General features: G+C 45.7%; 1 protein-coding gene across 1 annotated transcript in view; it reads left to right on the top strand.

Moving 5' to 3' along the window:
- The window catches only part of vps13c (vacuolar protein sorting 13 homolog C), a 473,104-nt gene that overhangs the window by 417,798 nt on the left and 36,374 nt on the right, over positions 1-18,932 (top strand). The window contains 4 exon segments of the mRNA XM_072493103.1: positions 5,657-5,738; positions 14,014-14,127; positions 14,225-14,300; positions 14,480-14,643. Coding sequence (XP_072349204.1) covers positions 5,657-5,738; positions 14,014-14,127; positions 14,225-14,300; positions 14,480-14,643 — 436 coding nt within the window.

Below are 18,932 nucleotides of genomic sequence, written 5' to 3'. Positions count from 1 at the left end.
CAACTCCACCAATCTTAGTATCATCTGCAAACTTGCTAATCAGACCACCTATACCTTCGTCCACATCATTTATGTATATCACAAACAACAGTGGTCCGAGCACGGATCCCTGTGGAACACCACTAGTCACCTTTCTCCATTTTGAGACACTCCCTTCCACCACTACTCTCTGTCTCCTGTTGCCCAGCCAGTTCTTTATCCATCTGGTTGGAACACCCTGAACCCCATGCGACTTCACTTTTTCCATCAACTTGCCATGGGAAACTTTATCAAACGCCTTACTGAAGTCCATGTCGATGACATCTACAGCCCTTCCCTCATCAATTAACTTTGTCACTTCCTCAAAGAATTCTAGTAGGTTTTTCAGAGATGACCTTCCCTGCACAAAACCATGCTGCCTATCACTGATAAGTCTATTTTCTTCCAAATATGAATAGATCCTATCCCTCAGTATCTTCTCCCAACAGTTTGCCTACCACTGACGTCGAGGTCTGTAATTCCCTGAATTATCCCTGCTACCCTTCTTAAACAAAGGGACAACATTAGCAATTCTCCAGTCCTCCGGGATCTCACCCGTGCTCAAGGATGCTGCAAAGATATCTGTTAAGGCCCCAGCTATTTCGTCCCTCGCTTCCCTCAGTAACCTGGGATAGGTCCCATCTGGACCTGGGGACTTGTCCACCTTAATGCCTTTTAGAATACCCAAAACTTCCCCATTCCTTATGCCGACTTGACCTAGAGTATTTAAACATCCATCCCTAGCCTCAACATCCGTCATGTCCCTCTCCTTGGTGAATACCGATGCAAAGTACTCATTAAGAATCTCACCCATTTCCTCTGACTCCACGCATAAATCCCCTCTTTTGTCTTTAAGTGGGCCAATCCTTTCTCTAGTTACCCTCTTGCTCCTTATATACGAATAAAAGGCTTTGGGATTTTCCTTAACCCTGTCAGCCAAAGATATTTCATGACCCCTTTTAGCCCTCTTTATTGCACGTTTGAGATTTGTCCTATTTTCCCGATATTCCTCCAAAGCTTCATCAGTTTTAAGTCGCACAGAAGGAGGCCATTCGGCCCATCGTGCCTGCACCAGCTCGCCAAATGAGCATTACGACTCAGTGCCATTCCCTGCCTTTTCCCCGGACCCCTGCACATTTCCATTCAAATAATCATCTAACGCCCTCTTGAATGCCTCGGTTGAATCTGCCTCCACCACATTTCCAGGCCGTGCATTCCACACCCCAACCACTCGCTGGGTGAAAAACATTTATCTCGCATCACATTTGCTTCTTTTGCAAATCACTTGAAATTCTCCATCCTTTTTACAATAGGAACAGGTTCTCCCGATCTACTCTGTCCAGACCCATCATAATTTTCAACATCTCCACCAAATCTTTATCGAAAGGTCAAGGGCTGGCTGCCTTTTGTCTTCGGAGGTCTTGGAGTAATTTATAAGAACATAAGAACTAGGAGCAGGAGTCGGCCATCTGGCCCCTCGAGCCTGCTCCGCCATTCAATGAGATCATGGCTGATCTTTTTGTGGACTCAGCTCCACTTTCCGGCCCGAACACCATAACCCTTAATCCCTTTATTCTTCAAAAAACTATCTATCTTTATCTTAAAAACATTTAATGAAGGAGCCTCAACTGCTTTACTGGGCAAGGAATTCCATAGATTCACAACCCTTTGGGTGAAGAAGTTCCTCCTAAACTCAGTCCTAAATCTACTTCCCCTTATTTTGAGGCTATGCCCCCTAGTTCTGCTTTCACCTGCCAGTGGAAACAACCTGCCTGCATCTATCCTATCTATTCCCTTCATAATCTTATATGTTTCTATACGATCCCCCCTCATCCTTCTAAATTCCAACGAGTACAGTCCCAGTCTACTCAACCTCTCCTCATAATCCAACCCCTTCAGCTCTGGGATTAACCTAGTGAATCTCCTCTGCACACCCTCCAGTGCCAGTACGTCCTTTCTCAAGTAAGGAGTCCAAAACTGAACACAATACTCCAGGTGTGGCCTCACTAACACCTTATACAATTGCAGCATAACCTCCCTAGTCTTAAACTCCATCCCTCTAGCAATGAAGGACAAAATGCCATTTGCCTTCTTAATCACCTGTTGCACCTGTAAACCAACTTTATGTGACTCATGCACTAGCACACCCAGGTCTCTCTGCACACAGCATGTTTTAATATTTTATCATTTAAATAATAATCCCTTTTGCTGTTATTCCTACCAAAATGGATAACCTCACATTTGTCAACAGCAACGGCCCCAGAACAGATCCTTGTGGTACTCCACTTGTGACTGAACTCTATTCTGTCACTGGCATGTTCTTTGTGTCTTCCACTGTGAAGACCGACCCAAAAAGCCTGTTCAGTTCCTCAGCCATTTCCTCATCTCCCATTATTAAATCTCCCTTCTCATCCTCTAAAGGACCAATATTTACCTTAGCCACTCTTTTTTGTTTTATATATTTGTAGAAACTTTTACTATCTGTTTTTATATTCTGAGCAAGTTTACTCTCATAATCTATCTTACTCTTCTTTGTAGCTTTTTTAGTAGCTTTCTGTTGCCCCCTAAATATTTCCCAGTCCTCTGGTCTCCCACTGATCTTTGCTACTTTGTATGTTTTTTCCTTCAATTTGATACTCTCCCTTATTTCCTTAGATATCCACGGTCGATTTTCCCTCTTTTTACCGTCCTTCCTTTTTGTTGGTATAAACCTTTGCTGAGCACTGTGAGAAATCACTTGGAAGGTTCTCCACTGTTCCTCAACTGTTTCACCATAAAGTCTTTGCTCCCAGTCTACCTTCGCTAGTTCTTCTCTCATCCCATTGTAATCGCCTTTGTTTAAGCACAAAACACTCGTGCTTGATTTTACCTTCTCACCCTCCATCTGTATTTTAAATTCCACCATATTGTGATCGCTCCTTCCGAGAGGATCCCTAACTATGAGATCCTGAATCAATCCTGTCTCATTACACAGGACCAGATCTAGGACCGCTTGTTCCCTCGTAGGTTCCATTACATACTGTTCTAGGAAACTATCGCTGATACATTCAATAAACCCCTCCTCAAGGCTACCTTGACCAACCTGGTTAAACCAATCGACATGTAGATTAAAATCCCCATGATAACTGCTGTACCATTTCTACATGCATCAGTTATTTCTCTGTTTATTGCCTGTCCCACCATAATGTTACTATTTGGTGGCCTATAGACTACTCCTATCAGTGACTTTTTCGCCTTACTGTTCCTGATTTCCACCCAAATGGATTCAACCTTATCCTCCATAGCACCGATGTCATCCCTTACTGTGGCCCGGATGTCATCCTTAAATAACAGCTACACCACCTCCCTGACCATCCACTCTGTCCTTCCGAATAGTTTGATACCCTTGGATATTTAACTCTTAACCATCCTTTAACCATGTTTCAGTAATGGCCACTAAATCATAGTCATTCACGATGATTTGCGCCATCAACTCATTTACCTTATTCCGAATACTACGAGCATTCAGGTAAAGTACACTTATGTTGGCTTTTTTACCTCTGTTCTGAATCTTAACACCTCGATCAGTAACCTCTCCAAAGTTATATTTCCTCTTAACCTTTCTCCTAATTTTCCTTGTCGTTGAACCCATTTCTTCATGTGACAACCTGCCGCGTCGCTTACCATTAATATTTTCACTTCCCGTTTTATTCCTTTTAGTATTCCTGGTCCTATTCACTGAGCTCCCCTCAGTCACTGTACCTTGTACTGTCGCCCTTTTTGATTTTTGACTATGGCTTCTCTGCCTTACACTTTTCCCCCTTACTGCCTTTTGTTTCTGTCCCTGTTTTACTACCTTCCAACTTCCTGCATCGGTTCCCATCCCCCTGCCACATTAGTTTAAACTCTCCCCAACAGCTCTAGCAAACACCCCACATAGGACATCGGTTCCAGTCCTGTCCAGGTGCAGACCGTCTGGTTTGTACTGGTCCCACCTCCCCCAGAACCGGTTCCAATGTCCCAGGAATTTGAATCCCTCCCTCTTGCACCATCTCTCGAGCCACGCATTCATCCTATCTATCCTGACATTCCTACTCTGACTAGCTCGTGGCACTGGTAGCAATCCCGAGATTACTACCTTTGAGGTCCTACTTTTTAGTTTAACTTCTAACTCCCTAAATTAAGCTTGTAGGACCTTGTCCCGTTTTTTTACCTATATCGTTGGTGCCCATGTGCACCACGACAGCTGGCTGTTCACCCCCCCCAGAATGTCCTGCAGCCACTCCGAGACATCCTTGACCCTTGCACCAGGGAGGCAACATACCATCCTGGAGTCTCGATTGTGTCCGCAGAACCGCCTGTCTATTCCCCTTACAATTGAGTCCCCTATCACTATAGCCCTGCCATTCTTCTTCCTGCCCAGCTGCGCAGCAGAGCCAGCCATGGTGCCATGAACCCTCAACAGTATCCAAAGCGGTATATCTGTTTTGCAGGGCGATGACCGCAGAGGACACCTGCACTGCCTTCCTACTCTTGCTCTGTCTTTTGGTCACCCATTTACTATCTCCCTCATTACCTTTCACCTGCGGTGTGACCAACTCGCTAAACGTGCTATCCACGATGTCCTCAGCATCGCGGATGCTCCAAAGTGAGTCCACCCGCAGCTCCAGAGCCGTCAAGCGGTCTAACAGGAGCTGCAACTGGACACACTTCTTGCATGTGAAGGAGCCAGGGACAGTGGACGTGCCCCTGAGCTCCCACATCGCACACGTGGAGCATGACACAGGTCTGAGATCTCCTGCCATGTCTTAAACCTTCAGTTAACTTCAACAATTACAATTTCTCCCCCCCCCCCCCCCCACCAAATTAAATAAATAAATAAACAACGAGGAAAAAAATAAATAACTTATGGTTTTATATTTCAAATGTTACTGGGTTTCACTCAATATCTTCTCACAGATCGAGTGATTAATGGATTAAAAGATTGAGCATCAAATATACTTAGGTCTACGCCCCTTGTACTTCAAGGACTAGGATTCTGGAATTTGATTTTGTTCACTTTTTGGGGGTGGTGTAGCTTCAGGTTAAATGAGCGAGACATTCCACAACGTTGGACGTTTTATGCATGGTTTGTGTCAACATTCATTGGGAACTGGCAGGAAGGTGAAATTATGATGGCATGGCGGCACATTGGTTAGCACTGCTGCCTCACAGCAGCAGGGAACCACTTTCGATTTCAACATCTGGTGCCCGTCTGTGTGGAGTTTGCATGTTCTCCCCGTGTCTGCGTGGGTTTCCTCCCACAGTCCAAAGATGTGCAGGTTAGGCGAATTGGCCACGCTAAATTGCCCCTAAACGTCCAAAGGTTCGGTGGGGCTACAGGGATAGGGTGGGGGGATTGGGTCTAGGTGGGCTGCTCTTTCAGAGGGTCGGCACAGACTTGATGGGCCAAACGGCCTCATTCTGCGCTGTAGGGATTCTATCACCAGGATACGATCCACCATGGAGCAGGCTACCCATTCCTATCCCAATTCTTACGGTCACTGGAGGGAGCAGACTGGATGAGTTGAATAGCGTTTTCGTATATGGTTAGATGTCTTCAAACTTATTTATTTCTGTCAATTTTGAAGTGAAACTTAAAGAGTTTCTTGTATTACAGGCTTGCATTCTTTGAAATGAAATTGCAGTTCTACAAGAGGAACCAGTTAATGTGGGCTGTAGTTTCACATTATAGCGAACAAGTAAGTATTTTTTCAGTTTACTGCGGTTGCTTTATTTGTATAACCTCAAGGTGGTGACTCGTGCCAAGGTGCAAATATACGCAGGTGTTGGCATTCTTGTTTCTTTGCTTTTGTCTGAGATCTGGGTCTCGATTGAGGTGCAGCAACAAATTTCTCTCCGAACCTACGTGTCAGGCCATGGCACCCTGTCTTGTACCTATTCCTGTGTAATACTGCGGTGCGTTCCTGTGTTCAGGGCTGTAGACAGATGGCTGGCAATGGTCAGCTGCTTCCCAATGGTGTCTCACGTCCTGTATGTCCAAGGATTTTGTGTTAAATCAAATGGCAAGGGCCTGTGTGTAGATTAACAGTTTTTGTAACCGCTTATCCTCACCGGTGAGATAATATAATACTGGACAAGTACAAAAGTGATTGTGTTTGTAGTATCTTCTGTGCCTATCCTGACCCCAAAAAACGTTTGTATTGTGGGTTAATGGCTTTCGCATTCTGAATAATAAAACGATTGATTTGGTGAAATGTAGGGAAGTGTGTATTAAAAGTTGAGACTATCCTTTCACCACCTCAAGGCCCATGGTTTCCTCAGCATCCTCCTCATATCAGCTAATCCAGAGCTGTGCTCAAATTCTCACCTGCACCATTTTTTCCAGCTTCAATTACTCCGTTTTACAACATCGAACACACAACAGTCCAGCACAGTACAGGCCCTTCGGCCCACAATGTTGTGCCGACCATCTATCCTAATATAAGATCAACCTAACCTACACCCCTTCAATTTACTGCTGTCCATGTGCCTGTCCAAGAGTCGCTTAAATGTCCCGAATGACTCTTGACTCCACCACCTCCGCTGGCAGTGCGTTCCACACACCCACCACTCTCTGTGTAAAGAACCTGCCTCTGACATCTCCCCTATACCTTCCTCCAATCACCTTATTATGTCCCCTTGTGACAGCCATTTCCACCCTGGGGAAAAGTCTCTGGCTATCCACTCTATCCATGCCTCTCGTCACCTTGTACACCTCTATCAACTCACCTCTCTGCCTTCTTCGCTCCAGTGAGAAAAGCCCTAGCTCCCTCAACCTTTCTTCATAAGACCTGCCCTCCAGTCCAGGCAGCATCCTGGTAAATCTCCTCTGTACCCTCTCCAAAGAATCCACATCCTTCCTATAATGAGGCGACCAGAACTGGACACAATATTCCAAGTGTGGTCTAACCAGGGTTTTATAAAGCTGCAGCAAACCTCGCGGCTCTTAAACTCAATCCCCTTGTTAATGAAAGCCAACACACCATACGCCTTCTTAACAACCCTATCAACCTGGGTGGCAACTCTGAGCGATCTATGTACATGAAATTTTTTTTAATTTTAATTAATTGACGCAATGTCAGTTAGAGGGGTGCAGTGCTCTGACTGTGAGATGTGGCAGGTCCGGGAGGCTTCTAGCGTCCCGGATGGCTTCATCTGCAGAAAGTGCACCCAACTGGATCTCCTCACAGACCGCATGGTTCGGTTGGAGCAGCAATTGGATGCACTTAGGAGCATGCAGGTGGCGGAAAGCGTCATAGATCGCAGTTATGTAAATGTGGTCACACCCAAGGTGCAGGCAGAGAAATGGGTGACCACCAGAAAGGGCAGGCAGTCAGTGCAGGAATCCCCTGTGGTTGTCCCCCTCTCGAACAGGTATACCCCTTTGGATACTGTCGGGGGGGATAGCCTATCAGGGGAAAACAGCAGCAGCCAGAGCAGTGGCACCACGGCTGGCTCTGATGTTCAGAAGGGAGGGTCAAAGCGCAGAAGAGCAATAGTAATAGGGGACTCTATAGTCAGGGGCACAGATAGGCGCTTCTGTGGACGTGAAAGAGACTCCAGGATGGTATGTTGCCTCCCTGGTGCCAGGGTCCAGGATGTCTCCGAACGGGCAGAGGGCATCCTGAAGGGGAGGGCAAACAGGCAGAGGTCGTTGTACATATTGGTACTAACGACATAGGCAGGAAGGGGCATGAGGTTCTGCAGCAGGAGTTCAGGGAGCTAGGCAGAAAGTTAAAAGACAGGACCTCGAGGGTTGTAATCTCGGGATTACTCCCTGTGCCACGTGCCAGTGAGGCTAGAAATAGGAAGATAGAGCAGCTAAACATGTGGCTAAATAGCTGGTGTAGGAGGGAGGGTTTCCGTTATCTGGACCACTGGGAGCTCTTCCGGGGTAGGTGTGACCTGTATAAGAAGGACGGGTTGCATCTAAACCGAAGAGGCATAAATATCCTGGCCGCGAGGTTTGCTAGTGTCACACGGGAGGGTTTAAACTAGTATGGCAGGGGGGTGGGCACGGGAGCAATCGGTCAGAAGGTGAGAGCATTGAGGGAGAACTAGGGAATAGGGACAGTGTGGCTCTGAGGCAGAGCAGACAGGGAGAAGTTGCTGAACACAGCAGGTCTGGTGGCCTGAAGTGCATATGTTTTAATGCAAGAAGTATTACGGGTAAGGCAGATGAACTTGGAGCTTGGATTAGTACTTGGAACTATGATGTTGTTGCCATTACAGAGACCTGGTTGAGGGAAGGGCAGGATTGGCAGCTAAACGTTCCAGGATTTAGATGTTTCAGGTGGGATAGAGGGGGATGTAAAAGGGGAGGCGGAGTTGCGCTACTGGTTCGGGAGAATATCACAGCTGTACTGCGGGAGGACACCTCAGAGGGCAGTGAGGCTATATGGGTAGAGATCAGGAATAAGAAGGGTGCAGTCACAATGTTGGGGGTTTACGACAGGCCTCCCAACAGCCAGCGGGATATAGAGGAGCAGATAGGTAGACAGATTTTGGAAAAGAGTAAAAACAACAGGATTGTGGTGATGGGAGACTTCAACTTCCCCAATATTGACTGGGACTCACTTAGTGCCAGGGGCTTAGACGGGGCGGAGTTTGTAAGGAGCATCCAGGAGGGCTTCTTAAAACAATATGTAGACAGTCCAACTAGGGAAGGGGCGGTACTGGACCTGGAATTGGGGAATGAGCCCGGCCAGGTGGTAGATGTTTCAGTAGGGGAGCATTTCGGTAACAGTGACCACAATTCAGTAAGTTTTAAAGTACTGGTGGACAAGGATAAGAGTGGTCCTAGGATGAATGTGCTAAATTGGGGGAAGGCTAATTATAACAATATTAGGCGGGAACTGAAGAACATAGATTGGGGGCGGATGTTTGAGGGCAAATCAACATCTGACATGTGAGAGGCTTTCAAGTGGCAGTTGAAAGGAATTCAGGACCGGCATGTTCCTGTGAGGAAGAAGGATAAATACGGCAATTTTCGGGAACCTTGGATGACGAGAGATATTGTAGGCCTCGTCAAAAAGAAAAATGAGGCATTTGTCAGGGCTAAAAGGCTGGGAACAGACTACGCCTGCGTGGAATATAAGGAAAGTAGGAAGGAACTGAAGCAAGGAGTCAGGAGGGCTAGAAGGGGTCACGAAAAGTCATTGGCAAATAGGGTTAAGGAAAATCCCAAGGCTTTTTACACGTACATAAAAAGCAAGAGGGTAGCCAGGGAAAGGGTTGGCCCACTGAAGGATAGGCAAAGGAATCTATGTGTGGAGCCAGAGGAAATGGGCGAGGTACTAAATGAATACTTTGCATCAGTATTCACCAAAGAGAAGAAATTGGTAGATGTTGAGTCTGGAGAAGGGTGTGTAGATAGCCTGGGTCACATTGAGATCCAAAAAGACGAGGTGTTGGGTGTCTTAAAAAATATTAAGGTAGATAAGTCCCCAGGGCCTGATGGGATCTACCCCAGAATACTGAAGGAGGCTGGAGAGGAAATTGCTGAGGCCTTGACAGAAATCTTTGGATCCTCGCTGTCTTCAGGGGATGTCCTGGAGGACTGGAGAATAGCCAATGTCGTTCCTCTGTTTAAGAAGGGTAGCAAGGATAATCCCGGGAACTACAGGCCTGTGAGCCTTACTTCAGTGGTAGGGAAATTACTGGAGAGAATTCTTCGAGACAGGATCTACTCCCATTTGGAAGAAAATGGACGTATTAGTGAGAGGCAGCACGGTTTTGTGAAGGGAAGGTCGTGTCTCACTAACTTGGTAGAGTTTTTCGAGGAGTTTCGAGGTTCGAGGAGTTAAGATGATTGATGCAGGTAGGGCAGTGGATGTTGTCTATATGGACTTCAGTAAGGTCTTTGACAAGGTCCCTCATGGTAGACTAGTACAAAAGGTGAAGTCACACGGGATCAGGGGTGGGCTGGCAAGGTGGATACAGAACTGGCTAGGTCATAGAAGGCAGAGGGTAGCAATGGAGGGATGCTTTTCTAATTGGAGGGCTGTGACCAGTGGTGTTCCACAGGGATCAGTGCTGGGACCTTTGCTGTTTGTAGTATATATAAATGATTTGGAGGAAAATGTAACTGGTCTGATTAGTAAGTTTGCAGACGACACAAAGGTTGGTGGAATTGCGGATAGCGATGAGGACTGTCGGAGGATACAGCAGGATTTAGATTGTTTGGAGACTTGGGCGGAGAGATGGCAGATGGAGTTTAATCCGGACAAATGTGAGGTAATGCATTTTGGAAGGTCTAATGCAGGTAGGGAATATAGTGAATGGTAGAACCCTCAAGAGTATTGAAAGTCAAAGAGATCTAGGAGTACAGGTCCACAAGTCATTGAAAGGGGCAACACAGGTGGAGAAGGTAGTTAAGAAGGCATACGGCTTGCTTGCCTTCATTGGCCGGGGCATTGAGTATAAGAATTGGCAAGTCATGTTGCAGCTGTATAGAATCTTAGTTAGGCCACACTTGGAGTATAGTGTTCAATTCTGGTCGCCACACTACCAGAAGGATGTGGAGGCTTTAGAGAGGGTGCAGAAGCGATTTACCAGAATGTTGCCTGGTATGGAGGGCAGTAGCTATGAGGAGCGGTTGAATAAACTCGGTTTGTTCTCACTGGAACGAAGGAGGTTGAGGGGAGACCTGATAGAGGTATACAAAATTATGAGGGGCATAGACAGAGTGGATAGTCAGAGGCTTTTCCCCAGGGTAGAGGGGTCAATTACTAGGGGGCATAGGTTTAAGGTGAGAGGGGCAAGGTTTAGAGTAGATGTACGAGGCAAGTTTTTTTACGCAGAGGGTAGTGGGTGCCTGGAACTTGCTACCGGAGGAGGCGGTGGAAGCAGGGATGATTGTGACATTTAAGGGGCATCTTGACAAATACATGAGTAGGATGGGAATAGAGGGATACGGACCCAGGAAGTGTAGAAGATTGTAGTTTAGTCGGGCAGCATGGTCGGCACGGGCTTGGAGGGCCGAAGGGCCTGTTCCTGTGCTGTACATTTCTTTGTTCTTTGACCCAGGATCCTTCTGTTCCTCCACACTTCCAAGAATCCTGCCTTTAACCCTGTATTCAGCATTCAAATTCGAACTTCCAAAATGAATCACTTCACATTTATCTAGGTTGAACTCCATCTGCCACTTCTCAGCCCAGCTCTGCATTCTATCAATGTCCTGAAACCTGCAACAACCCTCAACACTATCTACAACTCCCCCAACATTCGTGTCATCGGCAAAATTACTAACCCACCCTTCCACTTCCTCATCCAAGTCATTTATAAAAACCACAGAGCAGAGGTCCCAGACAGATCCTTGCGGGACACCACTGGTCACCGACCTCCAGGCGGAATACTTTCCATCCACTACCACTCACTGTCTTCTTTCGACCAGGCAATTCTGTATCCAGGCAGCCAAATTTCTCTGTTTCCCATGCCCCCTAACTTTGTAAATGAGCCTACCATGGGGAACCTTATCAAATGCCTTACTGAAATCCATATACACCACATCCACTGCCCGACCTTCATCAATGTGTCTCGTCACATCCTTAAAGAATTCAATGAGGCTTGTGAGGCGTGACCTGCCCTTCACAAAGCCATGCTGACTATCTTTAATCAAACTAGGTTTTTCTAAATAATCATAAATCCTATCTCTCAGAATCCTTTCCAATATTTTGCTCACCACAGACGTAAGACTGATGGGTCTGTAATTCCCAGGGATTTCCCTATTCCCTTTCCTGAATAGGGGAACAACATTTGCCTTCGTTCAATCATCCGGTACTACTCCAGTGGAGAGTGAGAAAGCAAAGATCATCGCCAACGGCGCAGCAATCTCCTCCCTCGCTTAGTAACCATGGGAATATCCCGTCAGGCCCAGGGGACTTATCTATCCTGATGCTTTTCAAAATTTCCAGCACATCCTCCTCCTTAATATCAACCTGTTCGAGTCTATTAACCTGGTTCACACTGTTCTCATGGGCAACAAGGTCCCTCTCTCGAGTGAACACTGAAGCAAAGTATTCCTTTTGGGGCCTCCCCCATCTCCTCAGACTCTAGGCACAAGTTCCCTCCACTATCCCTGATCGGCCCTACTCTCACTCTAATCATCCTCTTATTTCTCACATAAGTGTCAAACGCCTTGGGGTTTTCCCTAATCCTTCCTGCCAGGGCTTTTTCATGCCCCCTTCTAGCTCTCCTCAGTCCATTTTTGAGTTTCTTCCTGGTTACCTTGTAACCCTCTAGAGCCAAGTCAGATCCTTGTTTCCTCAACCTTACGTAAGCTTCCTTTTTCCTCTTGACTAGAAGCTCCACTTCTCTTGCCATCCAAGGCTCCTTCACCTTGCCATTCCTTCCTCGTCTCAGTGGGACAAAACTATCCAGCACTCGCAGCAAGTGCTCCTTAAACAATCCCCACACTACTGTTGTGCATTTCCCCAAGAACAATTGTTCCTACTTTATGCTCCTCAGCTCCTGTCTAATAGTAGTATAATTTCCCCTCCCCCAATTAAATACCTTCCCATACTGTGTTCCTATCCCTCCCCATGACTATGGTAAAGGTCAAGGAGTTGTGGTCACTGTCACCGAAATGCTCTCCCACCAAGACATCTGACACCTGGCGTGGTTCGTTGCCGAGCACCATGTCTAATATGGCCTCCCCCCTAGTCGGCCTATCTACATATTAAGTCATTTCCTTCCTGTACACACCTGACATCTGCTCCATCCAAACCATTTGCGCAATAATACCTTATCTGATCGTATAGCCTAGCCAATTTCCTCGGTCTTGCTGATGCTGTTGATTCCTCATTCTCTCTGTCCTGGCTTCCAGGGCCAATCTTTCGGCCGCAACGTTCGTAAAGCCAAGTAATGAATTCTCATGCTTGTTGCGTAGTTCTGGTGTCTCTCTATTTGATGTCCTTGTTGCTACTGATGGAATTCCCTCTCTAACGAAGAGGAAAGAACAAAGAGGAAAGCTTGTGTATATATCATTCTTTTTGTGGCCTCGGCTTCTCTTTAAAGAATAGACACTGATACAAACTATAAAAATGCTTCAACCAATTTGTGTCCAGCTCGATTCCACAGTCAGCATTGATATAAATGCCTATTGAACGGTACAACATAGTTGAAGGTCATTTCGCTCATTGTTTCTGTAATAACTCTTTGGCACAATTCGGTCCAATTTCCTGCTGTTTCTGCACAGCCCTGCAATCCCCTTCAGGCATTTATCCAGTTCCTCTTTGAGAGTTGCTGTTGAATCTGCTTCCACCGCTCTTTCAGGCAATGCAACCCAGGTCATCATGGCTTGTCTTTCTCCCCCCTCTGGTCCTTTAAAATCTGTCCTCTGGTTCCTGACTCTTCTGCTGCACAACAGTTTCTCCAATTCTCCCCTGAACCTCCTCTCCTTTGAGGAGAACAACACAATTTTGGATCAGTTAAAATGATTTTCGGTGGGAGATAAATGTTGACCAGAACACCAGGAGAACTCTCTTGCCTGTCTGCAATTATCACTGTTGGATCTCTCCAATCCACCTTAAAGGGCAGGTTTGAAGTCCCTTCTGAATGGAAGCTCATTTGACATTACCGCACTCCTTCAGCACAACACTGGAGGGTTAGTTTAGATGGTGTGTTCAAGTCTTGGTTGGGCTTGAGCAGATCACCTTCTGAATCAGGAGCGAGAGTGCATTTAGCCAAGGCTGACCTGCTTTGTAATAACTTTCGCCCCTACCCACTATCTGCTTTAAAGTCCATCTTTTCAACTGCTTCTATGGTCTTCCAAAATTCACTCTTTCTTGCTTGGTTTGGGCCTCCTTTTGTGACACATCACTGATGCTCTTCCAAGTAAGGGGGTTTGCATAAAAAGAGATTATTGATTGTATATTGAATAGCAATCATTCAATGCCTTCGTAAGTGCAAAATACTGAAGTGAAAAGCCTGAAAAAATCATTAACCGAGCCTTTAACACTCTTTCTCTTGAAGTTTCTAAAACAAATGTATGTGCTCGTTTTGGGATTGGATGTTCTTGGAAACCCAGTTGGACTTATCAGAGGACTGTCAGAAGGGGTGGAAGCATTCTTCTATGAACCTTTCCAGGTGAGTCCATCAGGAAAGAATTGAAAATGTGTCACCTATGATTTTGGAAGCTGAGCCAAGTTTTAATTCTCTAACACTGGTGATTGTGAATGTTTAGGGTGCAGTTCAGGGGCCAGAGGAGTTTGCGGAGGGCTTTGTGATAGGAGTGAAGAGTCTGCTTGGACATACTGTTGGTAGGTGATGACCCTCTTGTTGACAAAGCTTTAGTGTCAGCCCATGTTGGGACTGATGATTTTAAAAGTCCTGTTTCTCAGCTGCATTATTTGTGCAATCATTCGTTGGATATGATCCGGCTTCAGTCCCAGCAGTGTGTCTTCATTTTCTTATGCCTAATAATATGTGCTGTACACAGGGGGTGCCGCTGGTGTCGTGTCCAGGATCACTGGCACGGTTGGGAAAGGCCTGGCTGCGATCACCATGGATAAAGAATACCAGCAGAAACGCAGGGAGGAGATGAATCGTCAACCCAAGGACTTTGGCGACAGTTTGGCTAAAGGAGGGAAAGGCTTTTTACGGGTAGGGAAGTCTTGCATTTTAGAACATGACAATTGAGAGCTTAGTGCAATTATTTTCTTTACATTTGATAAGTATAAATGGTAAATCCTAAGGATAATGATCCATCCAAGTCCTGTGACCATACCAACAAACCTGTTAGTATCTCCCGTGATAAAAATAAATGTTTGTATTCTATCAGACATGCACATCAGATATAAAATGATTTGTGGAATGCTCCAGAAAGAATTTTATATGATGCCTTCCATGACCACAGGTCCCATGTTACACACAAATGTGATCATTTGCTTTTCCTAATGTTTTGCTCCCTCGCTGGTAATTTGGTCAGATAGATGTTTATCAATGACACTATCCTCCACCTCCACCTCGTGGAGATGTCGTAAACTACACAACATTCAGCGAGAAGTTAAAGATTTCTACACAGAGAAAGAAGCATTGCTACATAATACCCCGGGACAGAAATTAACACATTGCGGGTTGGTTTTATCATTAAATGAGCTTTAGTTCAATGTATTTCTTTATTCGTGTCACACTGTATGTGACACAGCACTGAGAAAGAGCCCAGTCCCAACCGTCCCATTCTGTAAGAAGTAACCTAGACTAGCGTCCTTTTATAAAGATGTTTTTAGTGGTGCTGTATCACCCTGAATGATCTTGACTTACAAACAAAGTTGTTGTTGACTTCTCCCTGCCACACAAAAAGTGAGTCGCACCGTGGCGCTATTTTTCCATGTTTGGGAAACTGCCTCATAATCTGTTCCAACACCATCAGGTCCTGCGCTTTGCTTGTGCTTTCAATGATTGGTTCAAGACGTTCTTGAGTGCAGCTGAACCTTTAGCAGCACAAATGACCTGAGTCAGAACTCTGGGAGCATATTGCATTTAAATATGTGGTGGCCTTTATTCTATATTTAAAGCTGACCCCATGATCAGGCATCAAAATACCTAGAGTTTGCACCAGTCTGCGTTGGTGTTCCGACTCCACATGAGTAAAAAGGCCCAATTGCATTTACCTGTCCTAATCTCCTCTGTTCAATCCAATCCTGAATTTTGCCATTGTTTCTGTCCTGCCCTCTAATCTTCTGAGTCAATTCCACGGCCTCAGCTTTGTACAGAGAAGTTTCCCTTTCTCTTTGTTGAAGATCTGTCCTGTTTAATCTTTTATCACTCATTCTAGACCCTCAACCGCTGGAAACAGTCTGCTTCTACCTAAAATAAAAGCAACATACAGTGCACGCAATATTCAATAGCTCAGTCATCCTCTCTGGGGAGAGAGACAATATTAAGATTTGCAGGTTAGTTGCATTGGCCTTGCTAAATTGCCCTTGGTGTCCAAAAAGGTTGGGTGGGGTTACTGGGTTATGGGGATAGGGTGGAGGTGTGGGCTTGGGTAGGGTGCTCTTTCCAAGGGCCGGTGCAGACTCGATGGGCCGAATGGCCGCCTTCTGCACTGTAAATTCTATGATTTCAGGTCACTGATCTTTCAATAGAATAGTCTATCCTGCCCCAACCCGTTTATCATTTCAAACATTTATTGAACAATGGGTACGGGGAAGAGACAGGAGAATGGCACAAAGTTATAATGTTTGTTTGGAGAGCCGGTGCAGACACAATGGGCTGAATGGCCTCCTTCAGCGGCCTAATAATTCCCATAACCTGCATTATTCGAACGTAATGACCTGTACTTTATAAAGGAAAGTAAAACAAAATGTGGTATAAAAAACGGGTAAATGTGGTCTGGAGCAGCTTCCAACTTCAGACTGATGTGAATCTCGGCTGATGCCAGAATATAACACTGGCTTCACCGCTAACTTTGGCAGTGTGTTCTCCTTAGGTCAGGTGGCTTTCTTTATGATCTGAATTGAGAACAAATCTAGTTTCAAAGCTCACAATTTTGATTACATCCTTTTTTTTTTACTGCTCACTTCCATTCACGTGTGCTGAGCCATTCCTCGGAACAGCAAGCAACATCAGATCTCTATTGCGCAGCGTGACGAGGGCCCTAATTTCACTTCAATTGCTTCTCCCAAGTTACTTTCCACCACATGAACTCGTGACCTGCTTCCATGACCTCGCTGCTGCTGATCCTGTCATGGGTGAAAGCAGCTTCATGATAGAGTCACTGTCCTCTGATTGTCACCACCCGGCAGGGGAAAGCAAGATTGTCAGCAGAGTGGCACATCACACACTGTCCGACTGCACAAGCACACTGCTGTCACAGAAACCTTCAAATCTAAAGTTATAGAACATTACAGCGCAGTACAGGCCCTTCGGCCCTCGATGTTGCGCCGATGTGTGAAACCACTCTAAAGCCCATCTACACTATTCCCTTATTGTCCATATGTCTATCCAATGACCATTTGAATGTCCTTAGTGTTGGCGAGTCCACTACTGTTGCAGGCAGGGCATTCCACGCCCTTACTACTCTCTGAGTAAAGAACCTACCTCTGACATCTGTCCTATATCTACCTCCCCTCAATTTAAAGCTATGTCCCCTCGTGCTAGACATCACCATCCGAGGAAAAAGGCTCTCACTGTCCACCCTATCCAATGCTCTGATCATCTTGTATGCCTCAATTAAGTCACCTCTTAACCTTCTTCTCTCGAACGAAAACAGCCTCAAGTCCCTCAGCCTTTCCTCATAAGATCTTCCCTCCATACCAGGCAACATTCTGGTAAATCTCCTCTGCATCCTTTCCAATGCTTCCACATCCTTCCTATAATGCGGCAACCAGAATTGCACTCAATACTCCAAATGCGGCCGCACCAGAGTGTTGTAAAGCTGCAACATGACCTCATGGCTCCTAAACTCAATCCCTCTACCAATAAAAGTTAACACACCGTACACCTTCTTAGCAACCCTCTCAACCTGGGTGGCAACTTTCAGGGATCTATGTACATGGACACCGAGATCTCTCTGCTCATCTACACTGCCAAGAATCTTACCATTAGCCCAGTACTCTGTCTTCCTGTTATTCCTTCCAAAATGAATCACCTCAACTTTTCTGCATTAAACTCCATTTGCCACCTCTCAGCCCAGCGCTGCAGCTTATCTATGTCCCTCTGTAACTTGTAACATCCTTCCGCACTGTCCACAACTCCACCGACTTTAGTGTCATCTGCAAATTTACTCACCCATCCTTCTACGCCCTCCTCCAGGTCATTTATAAAAATGACAAACAGCAGTGGCCCCATAACAGATCTTTGTGGTACACCACTAGTAACTGGGCTCCAGTCTGAACATTTCCCATCAACCACCACCCTTTGTCTTCTTCCAGCTAGCCAATTTCTGATCCAAACTGCTAAATCACCCTGAATCCCATGCCTCCGTATTTTCTGCAGTAGCCTACCATGGGGAACCTTATCAAACGCTTTACTGAAATCCATATACACCACATCAACTGTTTTACCCTCATCCACCTGTTTGGTCACCTTCTCAAAGAACTCAATAAGGTTTGTGAGGCACGACCTACCCTTCACTAAACCGTGTTGACTATCTCTAATCAAATTATTCCTTTCCAGATGATTATACATCCTATCTCTTATAAACCTTTCCAAGATTTTTCCCACAACAGAAGTAAGGCTCACTGGTCTATAGTTACCAGGGTTATCTCTACTCCCCTTCTTGAACAAGGGGACAACATTTGCTATCCTCCACTCTTCTGGCACTATTCCTGTAGACAAAGATGACTTAAAGATCAAGGCCAAAGGCTCAGCAATCTCCTCCCTAGCTTCCCAGAGAATCCTAGGATAAATCCCATCCGGCCCAGGTGACTTATCTATTTTCACACTTTCCAGAATTGCTAACCTCCTCCTTATGAACCTCTAGCCCTTCTAGTCTAGTAGCCTGAATCTCAGTATTCTCCTCGACAACATTGTCTTTTTCCTGTGTGAATACAGACAAAATATATTCATTTAGCACCTCGCCTATCTCCTCGTACTCCAAGCACAACTTCCCACTACTGTCCTTGACTGGCCCTACTCTTACCCTAGTCATTCTTTTATTCCTGACATATCTATAGAAAGCTTTAGGGTTATCCTTGATCCTACCTGCCAAAGACTTCTCATGTCCCGTACATGTTCCCGTACCAGCCTCCCCGAATAGGCGCCGGAATGTGGCAACTAGGGGCTTTTCACAGGAACTTCATTTGAAGCCTACTTGTGACAATAAGCGATTTTCATTTCATTTTTCATTTCATGTCCCCTCCTGGCTCCTCTTAGCTCTCTCTTTAGGTCCTTCCTAGCTAACTTGTAACTCTCGAGCGCCCTAACTGAACCTTCATGTCTCATCT

The sequence above is a fragment of the Scyliorhinus torazame genome, chromosome 30 (genome assembly GCF_047496885.1).
Source record: "Scyliorhinus torazame isolate Kashiwa2021f chromosome 30, sScyTor2.1, whole genome shotgun sequence".
Lineage (NCBI taxonomy): Eukaryota > Metazoa > Chordata > Chondrichthyes > Carcharhiniformes > Scyliorhinidae > Scyliorhinus > Scyliorhinus torazame.
Note: the sequence above shows the minus strand (reverse complement) of the source record. Positions and strands in the feature narration are given on the sequence as shown.